This window comes from Polypterus senegalus, chromosome 12 (genome assembly GCF_016835505.1).
Source record: "Polypterus senegalus isolate Bchr_013 chromosome 12, ASM1683550v1, whole genome shotgun sequence".
Taxonomy (NCBI): Eukaryota; Metazoa; Chordata; class Cladistia; order Polypteriformes; family Polypteridae; genus Polypterus; species Polypterus senegalus.
In genome coordinates, this window is record NC_053165.1 from 127207140 (window position 1) to 127233960 (window position 26821).

At 35.9% G+C, this 26821-nt stretch overlaps 1 protein-coding gene across 1 annotated transcript in view; it reads left to right on the plus strand.

Annotated features, from left to right (window-relative positions):
- The window catches only part of vps13c (vacuolar protein sorting 13 homolog C), a 624410-nt gene that overhangs the window by 114796 nt on the left and 482793 nt on the right, over positions 1-26821 (plus strand). The window contains exons 5-6 of the mRNA XM_039771364.1: positions 1200-1301; positions 16886-16948. Coding sequence (XP_039627298.1) covers positions 1200-1301; positions 16886-16948 — 165 coding nt within the window. The remainder of the gene's footprint in view (positions 1-1199; positions 1302-16885; positions 16949-26821) is intronic.

Here is a 26821-nt window from a genome sequence, read left to right on the forward strand (position 1 = left end):
GAAGCTACCCAATCAGAGCATGTATTACATATTAACTAAAACTCCTCAATGATATAAGATATGCATCCCGCGCGGAGCTTGATTGTTTGCTTGTCTCTATCTCGCCCTCTCTGACATTCTCTGCGCCTGACGGAGGGGGTGTGAGCAGAGGTGCTGTTTGCTTAAAAGATACTGACGCTCCTCTAAAAAAATGCTGCTTTATTGCGGTGCTTGGCATATTTAAAAGCACAAAACCACACGTATTGATTTTTTGATTGTTGCTTTAATCTCGCTCTCTCTCTCTCTGACATTCTCTGCGCCTGACGGAGGAGATGTGAGCAGAGGGGCTGTTTGCACAGAGGCTGTTTGCTTAGAAGATACTAACGCTCCTCTAAAAATGCCGCAGCAAACTTAAAAGCACAAGTATTGATTTTTTGATTGTTTGCTTTTCTTTGCGAGCTCTCTCTATCTCCCTCTGAAATTCTCTGCTCCTGAAGAGAAGAAGATCTATTTGCATTCTTTTAATTGTGAGAAAGAACTGTCATCTCTGTCTTGTCATAGAGGACAGTTTAAACTTTTGACTAAAGGGTGTTATTTCATGTCTAGAGGGCTCTAATAATTTTAACAGTGTGGGAGAGTTTATAAGGGCTTAAAATATATAAAAATAACTACACAAACATATGGTTTCTACTTCGCGGATTTTCGTTTATCGCGGGGGGTTCTGGAACGCAACCCCCACGATCGAGGAGGGATTACTGTCTATCACGGATTTTTCGCTGGTTCGCGGATTTCGTGCGGACAATGGGTCTTTTAATTTATGGCACATGCTTCCTCAGTTTGTTTTCCCAGTTGATTTCATACAAGGGATGCTATTGGCGGATGGATGAGAAGATACCCAATCAGAGCACGTATTACTTTTTAAATAAAACTCCTCAATGATATACGATATGCTTCCTGTGCGGTGCTTCGCACACTAAAAAGCTCTAGCAGCACGTATTGATTTTTGATTGTTTGTTTTTCTCTGTGTGAATGTGTGTGTGTGTATGTGTATATGTATATATATATATATATATATATATATATATATATATATATATATATATATATGTATGTGTGTGTGTGTGTGTGTATAATATACAGCATATATAATTTTTTTTTTTCTTAGTGTTTTCTAGTTATATTAACATATTGCTAATGGATCTTAACTTTCATTGCTTTAGAAATTAAATATGATCCAGAAAAGGAAGAGAAGGACATTCAAGAGGCTAAACAGAAAGAACTACTACGTATTGAAGAGGCCCTGCAGAAAGCCGCAGAAAGAGGTATGGATTACTAATATTTTGGACTGTATTTTCATAAAAAAAAAAGAAAAAAAAGAGCTAATTTAACATTCTCAGCCACCTTGTATTATCTCATGCTCTTACTTGATTAATTATTTAAACTGTTTCACAATAAATATTGAATAAAAAAATTACATTTTGCGTTTTCCTGCTTTTCAGTGGTACTATAATACATTTTTGTTCATAATAATATGTCGATCCCTACTTGGTCAGTGAAATTGCATGTGAAAATTTCAGTATTAATAAGTACAATTCCTGATGCCATTAATAGAAAGGGTATTGTTTTTTGTTTGGCTTTTAGGATCTATTGGCATCCCTTTTAATTTTATTGGATAAAGAGTAATTTTCATCATGTCTGCTTGGATGTTGAGATAAAATGATGGATAATCTAAATATTGAAACTGGCAGGTTTTCATTTTTAATGTATTAGCTTTTCAGTTCATGACTGACTCGTTCTATCTCTTCCTGTCAATAACTTGTGTTTAGTCTGTTTCTCTCAATTGCTTAACACATTTCACACTAACCCAAAAGCATTGTCACACTCTTAAGATGTAATTGTATCTTAGAAGGATGTAGGTAGGTAAGTTAGATTCATAACCTAGTGATCAGAATTAATCCTGGTGTGACACTTGATGTAAAAGATTTTCCTGTTAAAAAAACACCACATTCCATGCTTGTCTATGGCCCATGTTTGTCTTTGCAGCTTGCCAAAATGGTTAATTCTTGGCCAAAAAGGAAGATGGATAAAGGACAGAGTTATTATGATTGGTGCAGGTCAGCTTGAGCTTTTCACTGATTCAATTGCCTTTCACTTCAAAGTGATGGGTGTCATTCTCTAATCAAATAACTCACATCCAACCTCGGCCTATCAGCTTTTGAAATTGTCCAAATGAATGTGTGAGGCAAATAAAGGGGGGCTTTGTAAACAGCACTCAAAACTGTCAGTAGAGGAGTATGCATGTCTCCTTGTGTTCTTGAAATAACTGTCTGTAAAGGTGCTACATATCTGCCCGATTATGCTGCAGTCAGCCATCCATCCATTTTCCAACCCGCTGAATCCGAACAAAGGGTCACGGGGGGTCTGCTGGAGCCAATCCCAGCCAACACAGGGCACAAGGCAGTAACCAATCCCGGGCAGGGTGCCAGCCCACTGCAGGACACACACACAAACACACCCACACACCAAGCACACACTAGGGCCAATTTAGAATCACCAATCCACCTAACCAACATGTCTTTGGACTGTGGGAGGAAACCGGAGCGCCCGGAGGAAACCCACACAGTCACGGGGAGAACATGCAAACTCCACGCAGGGAGGACCTGGGAAGCAAACCCAGGTCTCCTAACTGCGAGGCAGCAGCACCAACACCGCGCCACCGTGCCGCCCACAGACAGTCATAATGGGAAAAAATATTTTGTTAATAGTTTTTTTGGTTACAAATTCACCTTTTTTTTATTTTTCAAGTACACTTTATTGTTGTAGTTGCAGAAACTGTTTTGGAATCTTAACAATGGGTAAAACAGAAAAGAAACATAATTAATCTTCAACAAAACTGTAGTCTGTTTCACTCTTCTCAAAATTAATAGAATTCAAAGGCATTGTCTTTCGAGCTGCTCTCCTGGAGGGAGTTTTGGATACTACATTCCGCACGTAAGGATTTGAGGATCCCATCCAGGGAAAGCGGGAAATATCACTTGCATGAACAAAACAAGCACGTATAAAGACTTTAATTATCATGAGATATGAGGCTTATGTGTTACATCAGTTGACTTTCAGCTGATCCAACATCTCTATTATTTGTGCTTGTCGCAACACATCTTTTCTTTGTAACTAAGCCAACCCAAAAAAACAAAAGCCCTGCTTTCTATGCTACATGCATCATAAGATGCTACAGGAAATTTCAGATGTCTGTGGTATAAATTTATGTTTGAATTGCACAGCATTTTTGAGAAAAGCAAAATGTTGGAGAACCAGAGAGAGGTTGTATTTTTCTGCTCATTGATGTAGTAGAGTAAGTTCATAGATGCATATGAAGGGTTCATCATTGAAAAATGAATCGCAGATAGAAGAAAATACCTAGAGTTACCAGGTATGCACGACCAATATAATAAACTGACAAAGCTGTAATTTAAGTAGCATACCACAACTATATACACTGTGGATACCCTTGACACATTTCGTGATTATCTTGAATCTTGCGTGAAACGTGTTGTGTTTTTTGATGCTGCTGCATAGACATTGTGTTGTGATGGTACTGTAATTTCTTGGTATATTGACAGCAGATAACAACATGGTCTTTTGAGGGGATATACTCCCAAATAACTGACATTTTGTGATGCTTTATGCTGATACCTAAATCAGTGCTTTGTTTGTCATTCAGCATTTTCCACTTATTTTTGGGGGTACATTTACATTTTCGAGGATTGCTTTATTCAAGTTAATCAAGTAACTCAGTTACTCATGATGTTCCCAATTGCAAATCTGCACAAAGCTCTTTCAAGTTAATGAGATAATAAAGCACTAGTGTGTGTGTGTGTGTGTGTGTAAATATAAATATATATATATATATATATATATGTATGTATATATATATGTGTATATATATATGTGTGTATATATATATATGTATATATATATATATATATGTATATGTATATATATGTATATATATATATGTATATATGTATATGTATATATATGTATATATATATATATATATATATATGTATATATATATATATATATATATATGTATATATATATATGTATATATATATATGTATATGTATATATATATATATATATATATATATATATGTATATATATATATATATATATATATATATATATATATATATATATATATATATATATATATATATATATATATATATATATATATATGTATATATATATGTGTGTGTATATATATATATATATATGTATATATATATATATATATATATATATATATATATATATATATATATGTATGTATATATGTATATATATATGTGTATATGTGTATGTGTATGTGTATATATATATATATATGTATATATATATGTGTATATGTGTATATATATGTATATATATATATGTATATATGTGTATATATGTAATGTATATATAATGTGATCATATGTTCTCCTTGTTTTATAAGTCTTATTTGTATCGCTGTTGCACACTTATTTCCACATACTATTCAGTAATTTCTAGAAATGTAATTGTTTTTCAGTTAATCTGCTGTACTGGGTTTATTTCTACATACATTATGAATTTCATAAAGGTGTTTTTACTAGTATGCTAAAAATTTGTGGAAAATGCATACTTGCATTTAAACATAGACATGTACATGCAAAATGAAACAAAGTATTATTTTATGTTGTTGTATTTGCGGCTTAAAGGTAATGTATTTTATGTATGGATATGTATGTGAAATGTGTGCAATCATTTAGCCTAACCCTTTAAGAATATTACTCGGAGTGCTATACAGTTCCAGTGGATTGGTGAGTCGATGGAAACAGGAAGAAAATATACGTTGCTTTTTATTTGCTAGGCAGTGGCAAGTGTAAGCGAGGGATTGAGTGAGTGAGGAAAAAAAACTGTCTTTTTGTCAGGTCTTGAGAGATGAATATCTGCTATCAAATCTGTTTGAGTAACAGAGCACTGACAATCATTTTGATGGATGAGACATCAGTGTTTACAATTAATAAGTATTATTTATTATTTGTTGCAAAATATATTTCAATGCTATACGTTTACAGTATACAAATATAATATACTGGCATCTAGCAAAATTATACTGGCTTGGTTTTTTGACCAAACTGCCCACTCCTAAGTATGATGAAGCTAACTGTATTTATTAATTAAAATATTTTACTTTTCATTTCCATATGAAAATGTGTTAAATGTTTTGTATCAGTACTAAAGAAAAAATGTGCATTACATGGTTATCTTCTAAGTTGGTGTCTCATCTGAATGATTGGTTTATTTTTTGACTGCAGTCTTTGGTATCCATTGTAGTGAGACCTAATCTTTTTACATCATCCAACACCACCTTCAACCATGACTTATTCATCCTCTTTTTGGGTTTAAATTCCTTCAGCTATCTCGGTGCACTTCAGTCTATTTTTCCTCATCATATCACCTATATCCTCCGCACCAAATCTTTTCCTTAACTCAGTCATCTTCCTCTGACTCTATGGCCCTCCATATATCCACCAGATATATACTACATACTACTCCCATAGCTTTCGTTAATTTTTCCCCTCAATGTCAGTGAGGTTTATTGAGTCAGACTGGGGTAGAGCACTTAGAATTTTTTCCATGTATCTCTCACCTTTGCTATCATTGCTGTGTCTGCCACTCCATGTGCACTCAATATGTCATCTTGCTTTCTTCAAATGATATCTATTATATATAAATTTACACTTACTACATTAGCATTCCACACACCCCCTTACATATTTTCTAGAAATAAAAAATGCACTCACTTCCTGCAGACTATCCAAAACGCCACTGAATTTTTTATACACACGTTTTAGAACATTAGAACAATCTAGACGAGAACAGGCCATTCAGCCCAACAAAGCTCGCCAGTCCTATCCACTTGTTTCCTCCAAGAAAACATCAAGTCGAGTTTTGAAAGTCCCTAACGTCTTACTGTCTACCACACTACTTGGTAGCTTATTCCAAGTGTCTTTCGTTCTTTGTGTCAAGAAAAACGTCCTAATGTTTGTGCGAAATTTACCCTTAACAAGTTTCCAACTGTGTCCCCGTGTTCTTGATGAACTCATTTTAAAATACAAGTCTCGATCCACTGTACTAATTCCCTTCATAATTTTAAACACTTCAATCATGTCACCTCTTAATCTTCTTTTACTTAAACTGTAAAGGCTCAGCTCTTTTAATCTTTCCTCATAATTCAACCCCAGTAGACCTGGAATCAGCCTAGTCGCTCTTCTCTGGACCTTTTCTAGTGTTGCTATGTCCTTTTTGTAGCCTGGAGACCAAAACTGCACACAGTACTCAAGATGAGGCCTCACCAGTGCATTATAAAGGTTGAGCATAACCTCCTTGGACTTGTACTCCACAGATCGTGCTATATAACCTAACATTCTGTTAGCCTTCTTAATGGCTTCTGAACACTGTTGGGAAGTTGATAGCTTGGAGTCCACTATGACTCCTAAATCCTTCTCGTAAGGTGTACTCTCGATTTTCCGACCGCCCATTGTGTATTCAAACCTAATATTTTTACTTCCTATGTGTAATACTTTACATTTACTGACATTAAATTTCATTTGCCACAAATCTGCCTGTATGCTATCCAAGTCCTTCTGTAATGATATAATGGATTCCAAATTATCTGCTAATCCACCTATCTTGGTATCATCTGCAAACTTAACCAGCTTGTTACTTATATTCCTATCCAAATCATTTATATATATTAAAAATAGCAGCGCCCTAGCACTGACCCCTGTGGAACACCACTCTTAACATCGGCCAGTTCTGATGAGGTTCCTCGCACCATCACCCTCTGCTTCCAGCGTTTCAGCCAATTCTGCACCCATCTAAAAACATCACCCTGAACTCCCACTTCTTTTAACTTGATGCCCAACCTCTCATGTGGCACCTTATCAAATGCTTTCTGAAAGTCCAGATAAATAATATCATAAGCTCCACTTTGATCGTATCCTTTTGTTGCCTCCTCATAGAATTCCAACATTTTAGTAAAACACGACCTCCCTCTTCTGAACCCATGCTGACTGTTCAGAATAACTCCTGTCCTTGCCATGTGTTGCTCAGTCTTATCCTTAATAATTCCTTCCATTAAGTTTCCTGTGATGCTTGTTAAGCTTACTGGCCTATAGTTGCTTGGATCAGCCCTGTCACCCTTTTTATATAATGGGATGATATTTGCCATTTTCCAGTTTTAACAACCTTTGTGTTGGATTGCATTATTCCCAACACCTTTGCTACATACATTGCATGCTATGCACACACCACTTCTATGCTTCTTGCCCTTTCATATCCAGCCTATTCCTTGATCTTGCCTGTGTTCCCTTACTCCTCCTCACTATCACACTAGCTTTCCTTTTCATTATCTTTTCCTTCAATTCCAGTTTATCAGCCTACAAGAGCGTTCTTTGCTATCCTTAACACACTTTTCTAATCATCTTCCTTGAAAATTAATAGACTTGTGACTTATCCCTGGTGCAGTAACACTTTCACTAGCTCCATATGCTGTCATGACCACTATTCTTTCTTCCTCATACACTGACTCACTGCAGTGGCTAAGTATTCCTCCATGCTTAAATCTGTAAATTGCCATTTCACCGCCTGTTTTCAAACCCTGGAAGATGCCTTCTCCATGTGAAAAAAATACTTAAATTGGCTTCTTTCCCTTTAATGGATACTTTTCCAAGTACGCACCTGGCAACAAATATTACATCTGTTGTTCCCATTCAAAACCAAAAGCAAACTGCTTTTTCCTAACATTTGCCTATTCCAGGACTTTCATGACCTACTTAAAAAAAAAAAAAAACGATTGCTCTCTATGACCCACACCCCAATTAATCAACTTTTTTTTAATGTATATACTTGAATGAGCGCACATCTTCCAGTGTTAATAATCTTCACATTTAATTCTAGGACTTTCTGCTGTCTTCAACATTTCCAGCACTATTCCTTTTGGGCCCGCTGCTTTACCTTTTATCTTATTCAGTACTTTTGCGATCTTCTCTTTTGAAAGCGTACGGCTTAGTCCATCTATTTCCTCATGTCAAACATTTTTATCCCATTGTTCAAGACACTCTCTTGAGTGTTTCATTTACACCTACTACAGCCTGCCCTTTTTTGCCAACATTCCTGTTACCAATGCTAAACTTCTTGTGGACACCCTTGTAACTATCAGCAGTAGCTCCAACAGACATTTTAAGTTTCCATCCATTACAGTTAACTCCTTCTGTGGCACCCCAGATATTACCTACATGAAGCCTGTTCTAAACCTCCTCTTTGTCTACATCACCTCTGCCAACCTGTGGGGATTATGTTAAGGCTTTATTCATCAGTTGTTTACCAACACCCATCTTAATAACTGCAGTACACTTGCTCATCCACTTCACATCTGCTGTTTTTTTCTTTAAAATTTTCCTGCACAAAGTGCTTCAACCCCAGCACTGCCATCACTGCTTCTCTGATGGAAAACTGTCTGCCAGCTTTCTTTAGTTGCATTTCTAAACATGCAAAAGGGATGCTGACCACCTTCTAGCCCACAGTTACAGGGATAATGTATATACTGTATGCAGTCATCCCCCTTTATCTGATTTTGTTATTCATTTTTTCCACTGTAGATAGACAGATGGAACTTTATATGTCCCCACATTTCAAATAAAGGACTGCAGAAAAAAAAAATCTGAAAGTCGCACAAGACAGTGGCTGCTTAGGCGTTTTTTTTTTTTTTATTTAAGTTTTTATTGAAAAGAGATACAATCCAATACATCTGTTTAAGACTTTTGTCACGTTTACAACAGATATAGCTTATATATTATCAAAAAAGCTCTTCATGGCATAAAACAGATCAATATATCTCTTTGTGTTATCTCTCAATTATAGAAAAAAAATATATATATTTACGGAAGACAGGGGATGTATAGAAAATAACAGAAAAACATCTGGTTCAATAGGGGTTATATACTCAATCCACCTAGACCAAAAATCGACAAACAGATCTATTTGGTTATTCATACTGAAAGTAATTTTCTCCATTATAAACACATTTTTTACAACATCAATCCAATCCTGTATTTGTGGCGGATTAGGTTTGTACCAGCATCTAGTAATAGCTTTTTTACTTGAAGCAAGAATTATTCTGTACATGTATTTATTTTTCCCATCCCAGGAAACCATTGACACCGTGCCCATATAAAGTACCTTAAAACTGAAATCAATTGTAATGTTTAAAATAATTTCTAATACCTTTATGTATATCTTTTCCAAAAACCTCTAATTTTAGGACATCCCCAAAATATGTGAAAATGGTTCGCATCCTGTGAGCCACAATGTCTCCAACAATTTGAGTTGCCTTGAAAATTATTTTTCTGTTTTGGGGTAAGGAAAAACCTAATAGTATTTCTCCAGCAGAATTCTCTCCAATATGGAGAATGGGAGGTTGCCCATTGTTGTTTACATATATTTTCCCAGTCCTCGGTTGAGAAGATAATCCCACTTTCTTTCTCCCATCTTTCTTTAATGTACAAGGATGAATCTCCTTGTAAATCCATCAAGGCTCTATAAAGTTTTGTAATAGTCTTAAACATTGGTTCAGCCTTATAAGCTGAGGAGAATATTTTAACTAGAGCACTCTTATTTGGATCCTCATCGATCCCTTTTTTAATTTTCTGGCAGAAATGTTGTCGGAGCTGGAGGTATCTGTAAAAGTCTTTGGATTCCAAACTAAATTTTTCTTTTAGAGAATTAAAATCTAATAATTGTCCTTTATCCATGATTGAGCAATAAGCGGTGATCCCTTTCTTAGCCCATATTTTAAAACACATATCTAATGTATTTGGTTTAAATTCGGAATCATATGATGGCCATTTCAATACATTAACAGAATCATTTAGATTATAGTCCTTAATAATCTCAAACCAATTTTTAAATGTTACCTTAATCCAATGATTTTCTTTCGTATTTTTAATTAAATGATCATCTATGATGCTAGCTTGAATAGGGATCCTGTCAAACCAACCAATCTCTTTATCCTTCCACCTTGCTTGATATTTTAGGTTACACCAACAAACTATTATTCTTAACTGTGCTGCCCAAAAATATTTTTGTAAACATGGGAGAGCAACCCCTTCTTTATCTTTACTCAGTTGAAGGGTTTTAAATTTTACCCTTGGTTTCTTGCCTTGCCATATGAATCTGGAAATCAGTTTATTCCATTCTGAGAATCGTTTTTTGGGCAAGGGAACAGGCAAAGACTGAAATAGATAGAGTAATCTTGGAAGTATGTTTTGCTTGACTGAATCTAATCTAGATCTTATGCTAAAAAATGGTAAAAGATTCCATCTTGCAATGTCAAGTTTTATTTTTTTATTAATAGGACCATAATTAAGCATTTCTAAATTGTTCATATCCTTGGGCATATTTATTCCTAGGTATTTAATAAATGTTAGATCCCATTTTAAGGAGTAATCTTTTTAAATTTTGTGTGGGGGGGTTATAATTAAAGGTCAGTGCCTGAGTTTTTAAAATATTTAATTTAAATCCTGAGAAAAAGCTAAAGGTTTTTAAAGTTTCCATTAACTCAATAAATGACTCAGTTGGATCCTTTAGAAAAACTAGTATGTCGTCCACAAATAGTGTTATTTTATGTTCATCATTTTTGATGTTAATACCTTTTATTTTAGAATTTTGCCAGATCAATTGCCCCAGGGGTTCAATAAACAATGCGAAGAGCAGAGGAGAGAGAGGACACCCCTGTCTGGTACCCCTCTCAAGTGCAAAGCTCCTTGATAAATTACTATTTATTTTAATTCTCGCGGTGGGGTATGAGTATATATTTTGAACTATTTTAATAAATTTCTCATGGAAGTTTAATTTGGCAAGAATGCCCTTAAGGAAAAGCCAATTAACAGAGTTGAAAGCCTTCTCTGCATCAAGGCTTAGGAGAGCCGCTTGTAATTTAGAGTCTTGAATATGATTGATAATTTGGAGAGTCCTTCTGATGTTGTCTTGTGTTTGCCTACCCCTAATAAAACCAGTCTGGTCAGAGTTAATTAGTTCCGGCATTATCAATTGTAATCTTTTAGCTAGGATTGAGACAAACAACTTGTAGTCCATGTTTAGGACAGAGATTGGTCTATAAATTGAACAATCTTGTTTGTTTTTCCCCTCCTTTGGAATAACAGAAATAGTGGCTTCTCTCCACGAGGGCGGAAAATCTCCATGTAAAACATGATTAAATGCTGGTAATAAAATGGAGATAAGTTGTTTAAATACCTTATACCACTCAGATGAGAAACCATCTAGCCCCGGTGATTTGTTTGTTTTAAGCCTGGATATTGCTTTATTTAATTCCTCCTCAGTTATATCTGCAGTTAATTCAGCATTCCAGGTCTCACTAACCGAAGAAAGTTTTAAGGGAGTGAGAAAAGAATCAATTTCGTCAGAATTTACAGTCTGTGCTTGAGTATAGAGTTTTTTGTAGTATTCTTCGAACACGCTCTGAATATATTCTGACTTTATTTTTTGTATTGTCTCATTGGACTTTTGCTTATGTAGCTTTCTAGCTAATAGCTTCATTGCTTTGCCTCCAGACTCATAATATTTTTGTTTTAAAAACGTTAGTTTTTTCTCTATTTCTTGTGTATATAGGCAATTCAACTCTGTTCTGACTTTCTTAATTTCTTGAGAAAAATTTTTATTAGGATACTTCTTGTTTTCCTATTCTAATTTATTTAGCCTGTTTGTAAGTCTGTTAAGTTTTTCAAGTCTACATTTCTTTAATTTAGACGTAATGGCTATAATTTTACCCCTAAGAACTGCTTTACATGCATCCCATATTATAGAAGGCGGAACTAAGCCATTATCATTCTGCTCCACATACTGTATTGTTTAATTTCTACTACAAGCTGTTCCCTAATCAATCTATTATTTAAAATGCCAGAATTTAATCTCCAGAGAGTGTTTTTTGGCTTAATCTCTATATTTAGATAAAGTGATATTAATGCATGATCAGATATATCAGCTAATCCTATATTGCAATTTTTTATTCTAAATTTGTCTTGTCCAAACGCTAGAAAGTAATCAATTCTTGAGTATGATGTATGTCGATGTGAGTAATACGTATAGTCTCTATGTCCTGGATGAAAGCCTCTCCATACATCAATCAGACCTATTTCTTTTATCATTGTATTTATATGTTTTTCTTAATGGACTCGCCAAATGGGTGGAAGTGTTCAAAGAATCTAATTTAGGATCCAATAAAACATTTAAATCCCCACCGCAGAGAAAGATGCCTTGCTATTCGGATGCTATTAGGTTAATCAAAGTCTTAAAAAAGGAACATTTACTACCAGGAGGGGAATAGACATTAAGAATTAAGAAGGGGCCCTCAACTCTGCCCCTTATCATTATGTATCTACCCTCTCTATCTTTTATTTCTGCAAGATGTTCATAAGTCACTTTATTAGAGATTAAAACTGCAACCCCTCTCCTACGTCCAGATCCAAAAGACGCAGAAAAAACATATTTAAACCCCATCCGATTTAATTTATGCTCTATTATACTGAGATGAGTCTCTTGAAGCAATGCTATCTCAATTTTCTCTTTTTTAAGTTTAGTTAGAATCTTGCTTCTTTTTACAGGGTTAAGTAACCCATTTACATTATATGATGCTACCTTTATGGAATTACTCATTTTCTTTTAATCCACATATTTTCTTGTGTTTTTGATTCAATCTACTCACAGTTGTATAACAGTCATCTAATACCATCCCCTTCTGAGTATGCATTAAACATGAACAGATAAACAAAGAACAACCAGAACTTTCAAGTAAAAAAGGCGAAACTATAAAAAATAAAGTCAAGACTTCCAAGCAAGGGGTCGCAACATATCGACCATTCAATGAGCAAGGATGATAAGCATGCTCCATGGGAAAAACCTCTTGTACTTGGGGTGTATTAAGGGCCCCATGCACTTAAAGTCATATCGATGTAAAAACAGTTTGTCCTTTCCTTCGGTAATATTTGCACTTAACACGCATGTCTTCTCAAGTCGGGAAGTGAAACTTTAATTAAGAAACTAGTAGAAACTAATAAAGTCAGTGTAATAAATCAGTGTACCTTCAATTTCTGTCCCAAAGAAAAGGTGTTTCTTATCCCTCACTTATCTTCTGTTTGTAAACGTCTGAATGCAAGAAGTTTGTCTTTGTAGGATGGATGTATGCGAGCAGGTGTACCACTCTTCTTGCCGGTCTTTCTCCAGGTCAGCCGCTGAACACGCTCAATCAGCGAGGAAGGTGTGTCGAGAGCGGTCACCGGGAGACCTCTTTTCACCATATCGGTTGTTGCCTCCTCCGCAAAGTTGTAGATAACCGTGCCTTTAGTGTAAAACACTCATTAACCTGGCCGGGAATCGCGTTTGAAATCTGATTCCGTGTTCCCTCCGCATCCTTTTTGCACCTTGATATTTCCTCCGTTTCCACAGCACATTGGGAGCGTAGTCATGATCATACAAAATCCTGTTACCTTTCCATTTGATCACTTTCTTCTCCCAGGCCGTTTTGATTACCAACTCTTTTGTTCTGTAGTTGAGGAACTTGACGATTATTGAGCGTGGTTTGGCTTCGGCTGATGGAGTAGGCGCGAGCGCTCTGTGAGCCTTTTCAATCTGGAGGTCCACCGGTGGGGTCAGATCCAGAGTCGATTTAAGTAAATCCTCCAGAAAAGAAATGAAGTTGGAAGAGTTTGCCTCCGCTTTTTCAGGTCCGCCATAGATCCTGATGTTTGATCATCTGGCTCGGCCCTGTTGGTCATTTAGCCTGGCTTCAATTTGCTCAGTTAGCCATATCATCTCTTCCGTGTTTTGGATTCGGGTCTCAGCCTCATCTATTCTATTTTCAGCCTCTTCAATTCTTTTATTAGACTTATTCAATTCTTCTTTTATATCTTGAAGTTGTTTGTGGCTGTCCTGTCGAAAGTCCTTAATCTTGTTGAGAATCTTTGCTAGGCTAATTTGTTCTCCCTCATGTGCTCCGTCACCGCTCGCGGTATTCTGTTTGTGTACGTTTGGAATGTTATCGTCTTTTGTAGCGTTTTTTCTTGGTCTTCCCCTTTTCTCAATAGTTGCCCCCTCCATAATTTTGTTAGCACTTAGAAATTTGTTAATATCTCACTCTGGGGCACCGAATTCGTGCAAATTTATGGAGCTAATAAATTATGCTGCATTTTGGGAAAGGACTCAAACCAGAAGCCACTGCTTAGGCGTTTGATGTCGCACCTGCCTGTACAGCAGCCCTCTCTCGCAGTTGTTGAAGCATGCACCACCAGCCATATATTCTGAGCTGATTTCTGAATGTGCAGTGGCTGCATTTATCACTAAATGTATGTGTAATATTAAAAAAAAAAAAAAAAACCTGTTTGGATTAAGGTGGTTAAAAGGTAAAACAATTGAAAAAGACAACGATGTTTTTTTTTTTTTTTTATTTTTTAAAAGCAAGCCTTCCATCTGGATGAAAGTGGTGACTTGTTCCTGTATTCCTAATGAGTAGAAACATTCCCATTAGTTACTACATTAACACTATAATTACCAGAGCCAATGAAAAAACTCGTAAACCCGGCCCACCTTAAATCCCTTCGCACCTCTCCGTCAGCGTCTTTTGTCTTCTAAATGTGTCGATAAACCCAAGCAGCAACCAGCCTGCTATACCATCCCCCTACCACCTCAGAACGGGCAACAAGTTCACCCAGTTCCTGCCTTGATTTATTATCTGGGAGTGAACTACCCGGAATTGTAAGGAGACATAATTTGATGTGTGTTTTGTGTCTACAACAATCTATGTAAACACATCATTAAAACAGAAATGTTTTTCATGTTTTAGTAATAAATAACAAAATGTAGACATGAACTGTATAATGTGTGAAGGCTGATGGCCAAATATCAAACATTTTCAGAAAAGGTGCAAGTACAATACGACAGCTTCCGTGGTGCAGCAGTAAGATCCGCTGACTTATAATCCGGAGGTCGTGAGTTTGAAACCAGCTCCCCGGCAAATTTACCGTTTTGAGTAGTGAGCTGCTCTTATTGTTAATATTATAAAATAAAAACATACATTTGATTTGTGTCTGTAACAGCTGGTGTAAACTTATAATACTTGTAAAAGTTGGTGTTTTTTTTTTCCTTCACTTTTATTCTCTCAGTCACGATCCCGATACAACTCGTCACTACCATTGCATCACTGTACCCCCCTTGTGTAATGCATACTTTAATGCCTATCATCATGAACCTGACCTGGGAAACTATTATTCCCTTGAGTTTTATAATTTAAGTGTGTTAGATTTTCAAGGCTTCTTTTGGCACTTGATACTATAATTTGTAGCCATATTTACAAGGTGCTTTCAATATCTATCAATATTAAATTTTTTCTTTGTTTTAATTTTTTGCTTTTTATAATGTTCTGCAAACACTGAATACATAATTACATGTACAAGCTTATTTACAATATGGGATTTTGCACTAGTAATTGCATCATTTCATAAATATATTGCCTGCTTGCTTGCAGCTTTGAAATGTTACACACATGTGCATTTGTCTGTGGGAGTAGGCAGAAAAACATTTAGCCAGTACTCAAAAATCCCTAACCAGAAATGTATACATATTAAAATATCACTTTAGTTTAAATCTAACTTATCACTGCCCTCTGCTTCTGATTGGGTGTCACTTTTAATCAAGATGTCTTTTTACCAAGGCTTCTGAAACTACTTAACTTTGCATAGTGTTGTCCTGCAAGAAAAACAGATTTGGTACATAATCAACAATTACAGTAATGCTTGTTGAAGCTTTTTGTCCATCACTGTACAAAGGCTTAGTACTCTGAGATACTAATTTTGGACTTGTTGGAAATATTCTTTAATTATCTATAATAAATATGCTATTTACTTCAGCAGCAATGATGAAAGATAAAACCAATGAGCCGACACATAATCTGCAATGGTGATAATTTGGTGGATCTCCATATTAGGCTCAAAAGAATTTAAAGAAGTTTGCATTTTCTGGCTCTGGGAAAGCTTATATATACATATCTTTTCTTTTTCGAGCATCAGTCCATTAACATTTAGAAAAGGTATCCTTTATTGTGCAAAGCCACTACATTCACAGTGCCTCTTGATGTCTGATTTAATTGTGCTCTGCTAGCTCTTGGTGTTTTTGTCATGGTCACAAAGTTTTCCGCAGTGTCAGAAAAGGTAGCCACATGGCCTTTGTGCTGCATACTGTATGTGCCAATGATAAATAGATTACAGGTAGTAAAGAAAAAGATGTGGAACGCTGTGAGATTTTTGTTTTGTTTTATCATAGGTTAAATGTATATTATAATTTCTATTCTGACAGAGGGTGAGCTGGAGCCCTCCTTTTTCAGAGGGAAAAGTTGATTTGCAATATGTGCCTCCTATCATATATCACATTAAGTTTGTTTTCAGGAAAACTGATGAAAAGGAGGCATGAACATTTATAGATAATAGAGTCACAAGACAAAGATATACAAACAGGTCCTTTTGTTCCAGGTTTCCTGTAAGTTATCTGAAAGCTAAAAGTGCAAACTGAAGGGAGGTTAATCTAAGTTGGATGAAACATCTTTACATTTAATTTTACTTGATTTTTGTTTCACTGTCTAATACTTAAATGTCAATATTACTATATATATTTATATCTTGTTGTGTGTGTGTATATATGTATATGTGTTTTATGTAACATAAATAAAAAAATGTAATTGAAGAAATCTTGCTGTTTAATCTTGTACTGTGATATTATATTGCTTTTTGCTGTCATGGGTTGAAGGTGCTCAGACAGGAGATGTCCTATTGCATCTGGAGAGCTATGTATACAAGGATCTCAAGCGTGGTAGGTATAAATGATGCTACTACTGGTTCTCTATTAAAATGTTTAAACAACATAAAAATATTAAGTACAGGCATACTTTGTGTCGCACCATTTGACTTTGATGTTTAGCTTAAGAATGTAAAAATTCATCAATTTCTTTTATATGGCACTTTTATAGATTAAGGATCTTAAATTACTAAATACTAAAAAAAAGGAAAAATATTGCAGGTTAATATGTATAATTTAAATAATTAGTAACTAAAAAAGAATCAGATTTTGTAGAAACCACCAGGGTTCTGATGGTGTCGTTAGTAAAGACTTCATTATAGCTAAGCCAGGTACTGTCCATCATGTCTCTAGCTAGTTCATCATGTGGAGGTGTTTGAGAAATTGCATAAGTGAACAGAAAATTGAATAGACTAACACTTGATAAACTCTGAGCAAGGTTTATTGCACAAAGCCAATTCAAACAAAAAATAATCCAGTCATGCGCCCATTTTTATGCTGGTGAATTGTGCATACTGCCATCTGAATTTCTGGTTTACACTGGGGTTAATTTTTGGTGACACCTTATTTCTTACCTGCTTTGATTCCGTGTCCTTCCCCTGGAGAAGTGACTTAGCCAAAAATACTAGTGGTAAGTGTGGTGTTATGGGTCCACAGCTCGTGGAGAAAAGGCCATTGATTTTAAATAAATAATCACCGCACCCGAGGCGGCTTCGTGAGGGGGCGTTGTTAGTAGCGAGCAGCGCGGGCAGTCGTCGATGTGGCGTTTCTCACCGTGTGCACAGGTGAGGAACTGCCCACATTCGTGATTGCTCCCGTGGCTAATGCTGCAGCTGTGATGGCCCCTCACGTTTTTAAAAGAAGCGCAAGTCGGTTGGAGGGGGCGAGAGAATCGATCGGAGAGAAAGGAAAGGAGAGGACGGAGGTTACAGGGAGCGTGGAAGCAAGCGGTGCAGGAGAGAGACGGACACGTGGAGCGTGTGGTGAGCGCGCGATCGAGCGCTCGTGGGCAGCTGCGAGGAAGCTGGGTGTTAGGCCGACACCCAGGTGTTTGTGTAGATGTCGCTCCCGCTGAGCAATCTGGTAGCGGGAGTGACAAGGTGAAAGCGACGGGCCGCAGAGAGGCCATGGAAAAGGCAGCGGAAGTCGGGAGACTTGGTGATGGAATCCCCAACGGGCGACCTGGCCGTTGAGGGTAATCAAGTCTCGGGACTGGGATGAGTGCCAGACCGAAGCCAGGGATCGGGAGGTCTCCAGTCTCGAGCGTGTGATGTAGGAGGGCAGCTGCAGAGAGCGTCTTGCCTGCTGCTAAGCCCGTACGGGATAAGCAGGTGAGACGCATACAGAAAATAGGCACCGGATTGTGTTAGTGTTTTAAGATTGATTCCATAAGAAGATTTAACCTCCGATTTTAAGGATTGTTTTTTCTATTGAGTTTTAACCCCCACGTGTTCTTTTAATGGATTATTTATTTATTTATTGAAGAACTTGAAGATCTGCACTATTTATTGGAACACTGTTTTTGATTTGATGGACAATTATAAATAAAAGCACTTTTGCACTTTTTACCTTCCCCTTGCTCAGATGCTTAATTTGCCTCCATTGACTAGCTCACTCGGTTTCATTATCGACGGTGTGAGGTTCGAGTGCTTCCAATAGCAAAGGGAGTGTGGAGCCAGAACCCACATCGTCACAGTAAGTACTAAACAACAAGTAGTAAACATCCTCTTAGTTCTGGAAAGTACTAATGGCAGCAGGTTTTTTTTTTTTTTTTCCTTCCACAGGTAAATTGCTTTAACAATCACATCCATATTACCTGTTAAATATTTTAATGGCCAAAGTGTGTGTGGGTGCCATTGAAAATGTTGTAGTGAAAAATGGTATGGCAGGCTGTACAAGTGTAGTCCAACTATTTCAAAACATTCTTGACTGCTTGGCTGGCCAGCAGGTTTCAATGCCCAGAATGTGCAGGTGAATGAAAAATACTGCTCTCTTGATTTTGCTGCAACAAGGAATGCGGTAGGAGACAAGTGCATAGCCATTGCTTTCTATATGACATGTTTCAAATTAAACTGTATAGTTTTTACAATTCAAAGCAGATACTGTTGATCCGTTTATTACATACTTGAATTTAATAATATAAACGTGATTTGAAAGCTGTGAAGTTAAAGATTCATAAATATGCATATAAACAAAGTTGATACTGTACAAGGGTGATTTTTTTGCATCTCACAAAAAGCAAGGAAAAGATTAATATTCTGGAAAAATGAGTAACAGTGATTAGCCAATCCATCTGGAAATGGTTTTGTATGTGTTACTTATCCTGAATTGTTTTTAGTCATGTCCACTAAAATTTTGAACCTCATGTTTTATAGAGAACGAAGATAACAACATTTGTCGTATCGTGAGCTTTGGTGGGGACCTACAGTGAACAAAAATGCAAACAACATCAAAACTTCCATAAAATAAATGAAATTAAAAAAAAAAATAATTAATTACTAGTGTTGTTTAATTCACACATCAGGTTGTATGCTCAGAACATCCCAAACACATGTATATTGGCAAGAATGTTAAATAAATCATTAACAGAAAATCATCTCATGCAGAATGAAGCATATCAGAATGGGATTAGACTTTTCAGGCGACCTGGCTCAACTTTACCATTTAATTGCAAAAAATAGTTTTTTTTCAGTTTGGTATTTCAAAATATTTTGATAAATTCAAAACTGTGAAAGAAATGTATACTGTGATACAGGAAACCATAGATTTAAAAGGAAATATATATTGTTTGCAGTTAACTTAAAAATGAAAATTAAGAACTAAGAATTTGATCACTGCTAAATGACAGCAAATAAATATTAATAATTAAAATGTCATCTCTGAACTTTGAGGGACACCTTACATTAGTAATTCTAAGCAACAAATACTTTTTTCCCCATGGAAGAGATATGTCTTCCATTGTCACATGACCATATCTCACTTGTTATATAAATAAAAAAGTAAAGAAACCAGAGTTTGCTTTCTGGGTGGACTGGAGATGCTAAATTGGCCTGAGCAGCTGTGTTTGCGTATGTGTGAGTGTGCTCCCCTTCAGTGGACTGGCATCCTGTCTAGGGGATTGTTCCTGCTTTTTGACTGTGCTTGCTGAGATATTCTTCAGCCCTCTTCAACCATGCTTAGAATTAAGCCGGCTTAGAAAATGGTATTGTATGGTTTTGTATGGTATGGTTTGTTGCATTGTATTTGTAAGTGTCTGATTTTGAACATGGTGAAAATTAGTATACAAGAAAAAATTGAAATGATAAGATAAAACCATTTAGTTGAATATTCTGACATAACAATTATTCACTATAACCTGGTAAACATAAAGAATGGTGTATCATATCAAATATTATATGAACACTGGGGAATATCAGAAAAGAATAAAAACTTTGTGTTTCAGAAATTGTGATTTTTTTAAATATTGAAAAATGTACATAGTACAATGAAATTCTTAGTTGCATGTCTCCTCAGAACAGTTTTAATAATGCAATACTAACAAAAGACACATGCAAATAAAATACATAGAGTGCAACATATATAACTTATTGTAATGGAGGATGTGGTTGAGCTGGTTTTGAAATTGGGTTGGTTGGTATTCCCTTTCAGGGATGGTACCCCAATATAATGGATGGAAGATGGGAAACTGCCTCTCAGGGTCAGGTGTTCCCCATTATAATGGATAGTTATATTTGTTTGATGGAAATTGTTGCATAGTTCTTTTCATTTAAAAATAAAAGTTGTTTTAGTATAAGGGGAGGCACTGCAGTGTTTCTGACATCTAAGATTCTCGATTCACTAAAGAACACTTTTTGCAGTGTTAGCAAGAGCATAAAGCTTGAAGGAAAATCCTTTTAAGGAGTCAGGACTTGCATGTTTTTTAACTGCAAGTTTGGTGGCATTTTGGTTTTGGCTTTTCAGTCCCTTTTGATTTTTGTTTATGCACCATTTCTGTATTTTAGACTTCAGGTTCCCTAATTGTCTTCTGATCATTTGTTGACATTTTTGTATTGCTGTTTCCACTCTGGTAGAGTATTATCTTGGTCCCCTTAAAATAACATGCATTGGGGTCATTATGAACATGAACAGATTCATGCATCTTTAAGTAAAGTGGTTTATAGACATTTGTAGTACTTTTTGCATGTATGTGAGGAGATGATGGGGACAGATCTAGCAATAAAAACAAGTTCTAATAAGTTTTCAGTGTGTGAAAAAGAATACCTTGGAATCTTCCTAGTACAATAAATTAAGTGAACAGAAATGTGACAGACATGTAACTGAAGGCTTGCCTGGATTTTGCGAGTGCAGGAAATTTTTAGAAGAATTGTTGTGGACTATGAAAAAATTAATAAAATCACTAGTACAGCTTTGGCTGGAGTTTGATTGTAGTCAGTCAAGCATTCTATAACTGTTTTGGTGCCAGTAAAATCTAAATAATCATCTTGAGACCACCACTATTTTGAATTTGGGAACTTCTGAAAATTTAATCACCTCCACTTATATTGCTGAAGTGTCAGGAAATACTCCTTACAATCACACCTCAAGGAGACCTATTTTTAACTGTTGTACTGTGGAAATTTCACCCCTGAACTCCAACCCCCCATTTGAAATTTAATAGAGGTTCAAAAAATTCCTTGGAATACCTTTCTCGTAGGGAGTATGATTGTACAATGGAAGTTTTACTTAGACCTCCAATACCTAAAAAATACGTTAATTTCTAAGTAGATTCTGAGCAAATGAAAGAGTATATCAAGAGATCTTCTCATAAATTTACATTGATTCAATGTGATGGCGCATTAGCCCACAGCTAGTGCACTACCCTTGGACCCGGGACATTGATAAACATAAACTGAGATGGACTGGCCAGTGAGGACACTCACATGCACAGCAAGGAATTGTGCAAAGAGGTTAGTGGTTTTATTTTCAAAAGGGGTTCAAACTAACTGTCTAAAACAAAGGGCAGTGCAATTTTTCAATTAATAAATAAATAAATAACACTGTGGTGTTTAAAATTCAATAACCAGGTTAAAATTCAAATGTTTAAACCACACACAGGATCAAGCCATAAAAACCATCATGAGCTACGCTACATCCATTCAAACTGTCTACTTCTTTGCTCACCCTGGAAGGTCTCCTCCGCAATGGGAGATGTCCAACGGCAAGTGCAGTCATCCTTTAATCTGGCTTTAGTTCCTACCACCATCTGTAGGCATTCAGCTGGGAACCCTGTAAACCCTGTAAGCCCTGAGTCTTTCTCCTGCTGCCACCCCTTCGCATTCTGTGGGAGTCGCCTGGTGCAGCTGCTCCTTCTGTGCTTAGCAGGAGCACTGTCCATTCACTCAGACTGTTTGCCTCCATGCCACAATAGCAGCACAACCATGATCCTGACTCTTTCTCTCTTTCTTTTCAGTTTAAGCTCCAGTCTTTCTTTTCTTCCTTTTTCATTCTTTCTCTGGATTTCCTGATCTTCCTACTCTAGCTCATGCTATACGTAAAAGGGCAGAGACGCCTTAATTATCTCTGTAGTGTTATATGGTGGTATATGAATATATGATCAGTCAATTTCCACATCAACCTCATGGGGCTCTGTGAGCATGCTACTGCATACACTTACTCTCCTCCAAGCTTGAGCGCACTTTTTAACTAACAACTGCACACTGCCACTGAACACTTCTATACTTTAGCACACTCCGAAAGCACAAGTATTCTTTGAAACTTAAGAGAATTATTCCCCTCGTTACCCATATTATGAAACCTTGATGTTTCACTTAAGTTTGAAATAGAAGTAGATTAGAAAATTTAAGTTATTTTGACGAAAACAGGCAATTCAAACCAACACGCTTGTCAATCCTTATAGTCCAGTTATCCATCCATCCATCCATTATCCAACCCGCTATATCCTAACTACAAGGTCACAATTAGTTTCTTTAAAATAACAGCAACTTGAGGTTTCAAGGTCCCTATATTTCTACTCTTTATCACTCTACTTGGTAATTTTATCCATGTTATAGTGTAGCTGTTAAGTAGGTAAAGCAGGATCAAGTATGAGTCAAATGTGTACCAAAAGAAATTTCTCAGTCTGAAAAAGTTTGTTTCAAAAAGGTTAGTGAAAATTCAAAGCAAACCATTCAAACAAGAATAGAGAAAAAAGTTGTTACACGTGCAAAAACGAAAAAAAAATGTTTCTTCGTTAAAACTAAATTTTTTCTTGTTAAACTTAAGTTGTTTTCTATACTTAAAGATAAGAGTTATCTCTGTATACTTAATGCATTCATTATGTTTTACTGTATATGTATGGCGCTGCACATTCAATTTAGAATACAATTTAATACATACAGCTGGACACGGCTTGAATCGGTCAGGATTTGGCCCAGAAATGATTAACAGCATGCCAGGGTGAATTGCAGAGGCCTTGAAAAAGAAAGGAAAACACTGCAAACATTAACTTTTTGCATAAACTTAATTTAATTGTCAATAAAAGCCTTTGAAACTTATTAAATGCTTATAATTATACTTCAGTACACTATAGAAACATCTGACAAAAAGGTTTGAAAACACTGAAACAGCAAATTTTGTGAAAACCATTCATTCTCCAAACTTTTGGCCATGACTGTACTATTACTATTGTGTGCTTTAGTGTATCAATAACACGCCCCTACTATGCTTTCTAGGTGAATCCAAGTATCTTCAACTAATTTGTGGCTAACCATCTAACTGAAGAAGACTTACATTTAAATCCTGTTTTAAATAAATAGCATGACCAAGTGTACAGACAAAAAATGCCAGAAAAGGTTGTGGTTCCAACCAGGCAAACCCAATTTAACTGTAGAAAGTAAAAAAACAATAAATAGTGCTCTTGCCACAGTTACCTTGTATATTTGTATTTATATGACTGGCAGTTACTTTATGTGAAGTTCTGTTTAAATGTAACTAATCATGGTGGAGCAAGTCATATTTGTTCCAGAAGGAGTCCGAATGTCACATAAACCTTTGCTCTTTTATCCTACACCAAGATTTAAGCATCATGTTAAATCTTCTGAAACCTGACAATTCTTTGTGGGCTAGTGCATGGCACAGGCAGAACTTCATAGAAGAACACCTTGTCAGTTGTGGGCCTCAGTTTTGCACCTTACTCTTTAAATATGGATTGCAGAACTGATAGCCTACCCTTACATATAACATATATTTTCTATCATGATCTGTGACATCTCTATAGAACCCTGCTCTGGCCAAGGGCCCATCCACCATTCCAGGGAGGTCTCTTACCTGTGCACATGAAAGGCAAAACACCACATGAGACTATCTGTCTCTGGAGAAAACCTGGGTTTCAGTCTACTTATTGAACAAGTCCCCCAACTGGATTTGTGGGTGTTCTTTTGGGCTTCTCATCCGTACCTCTCACCATTTAACTCAGCAAAGGTCCTGAAAACAGCTGTAAACTTCAAACTCTAGGGTTGATTCCCCTGGCTAATGTACATTCTTTACCTTGTGATTACACGTGGCTGTAACTTGACTCCATTATCTCCCACATATGTTGGCTTCCTAGAAGATGATCTTGCTGAAACCAGCTTCCAGCATCATATCGAGCTTGCATTGTATTTTCCTAATAACTAAACGTTGCTTAGGTGACAGTTAAGAAATTTATACAAATTAATTTAACAAACTACAGCATCGTTTTTTCAAATATCTACTTTCCCTCTCTAAAGCTCTGTATGTAATTTTGAAGATGCTCTTACTACTACACAGTTTCTTCACTTTGTTTCTGATACTCTTTAAGCTGGCTGTTAAATGCTTTTTTTTTATCTCTTCTTAGACTTTTTCTTACTCTTTCCCTGTTTCTGTGAACTGTGTCTTTGCCACCTCCTTTCATTATAAATCAAAACAACTGTCAATACTATAACTGCTTAAGTTCCATCCTTTATAAATGTTCTGTTTAAGCCTTCCTTCCCTCTAGCACCAATGGTTTTGCCAGCTTGTGTGCAATGCACCCAAGTTCACTACTTTTCCTTTACATCCTTCCTTAATGTGAAGCCTACTAACTTATTTACAATAAGGAGATATGATGCTAGCTGATTATTTACTTATTGCCTTGCTGCTGATATGCTCTATGTCTGCTGTCTCTGCCACTGTCTTATCAATGGGTGTGTTATGCCGCATCTCTCACATGGACTGCCAAGTTGCTCCCATACCCTTCATTCACAATATGCCTTTGCTCCCACACAATTAAAAAAAAAAAACTTCTAAAGAGAAAAGAAAACTCTAAAAAGTACTGACTGTCCCATTTGTGGCAACAAAAAATGCAGTATTAGGAGCAAACATTTAATTTCCATCAAGTTTCATGCCCAGGCAACATGTTGCACCCAAATGTCTCAATACACTCCACCAGCAAAGGTGACTTCAGCGTACAATCCATGCTATGGTTGTCAGCGCAGCTCCAGTCAGTGACATGACAAGCTCCAACCAGATGTCTCTACAATTAACATAGGCACTGCTTTGTCCCAACAATTTGCTGACCCTGGAACCCTGCGTTCAGGTTTTTCTAAAATGTTAACCACCGCCAAACAGAATTGTAAATTGGGCATCAGTGAACTTTTACAAGTTGCACTTAATCAAGAGGATTTGCGACATAGTTTTGAAGATCCTCAGCACACCTTTGCATTTTTATGAAGCATAAAAATTTAGTTTACCTGAAAATTGCTAAACAGTTGAACTATTGACAAACTAGATAGGTCCAAAAAAGTTTTTATCTCAACTTATGGAGAATCAAGATTTCTGTATGCTATTGAAAAGACTATTTCAGCTCTAATCATCCAAGCCAAGACTCCCAAGGACAAGTTGTACATTTGTCTGTACATGACTGAATAACCTTTGGATATCTTTGTATAATTTAAACAGATGGTGGAAAGCTTGCTTTAAGGTATATAAAAATATACTTGTGAAGTTTGTAATTGAGAAAAACCCAGTCAACATTTTCCTATAAGTTTATTGCAACATTATGCCACGTGCCAGTCAACCAGTAAAAGAACTGTCTAAGGATTTTGCTACTGACTTACTACCCAATTGTAAAATTTTAAAATTTCCTTTTTTTCAGTTTTTGCTAACCAAACTTTAAATTTAAACCTCTGGCAGTTTACTGCTTACCTTTTCACCATTTTAGGTCATTCATTGCATTTCAACTGATTAAATTTGAAAAAAACTGAGGCGCTCTAACTCTTTTGACCGGTAGTATATCAAAAGAATAGTCCAACAAAGTTAATTTTAAAGCATTAATGATGTTTCAAAGTAGAACAGATCACAAAAAATAAGGAAAACATTAATCACAGAAACAAAAAAGGGCATTTCAAAATTAGGTTCTCTTATATTAAGTTTCTGTTATACTCTTAAGTTGCATTATTTTTCTATATTTTTAACTATGTGTTAAAACATGTATTTTATGTTTGGTAGCACATATAATTACATTCTGTTATGACTATTTTTTTATATTACTCACTGTTATAAAAATATTTAATAAACAGAATACTGTATATTAACTACCTCTTTGATAAAGTCACTAGAAATTTTAAAAATGCTCCAACTTTCAAAACCGTTAACTAAGTCTCTAAATACACCTGAATGTTATGACATGCTCACATTTTCTCATTTGTTGAATCTGTGACATTCCACTTTATGACTAAGCTGACATCCATAGCTGTATCAATTTGTCTGTTAATATTTAGTCCTTTTTTCAGGTAAATCATCTGTCAAAGTAAAAGAGTTAACTTGAATTCACTGATTGATTGTTATAATAAAATTGGTGTTTATTAGATTTTTTTTGTTTTCTTGATGCAATTTTTATTTGATTTCAATAAA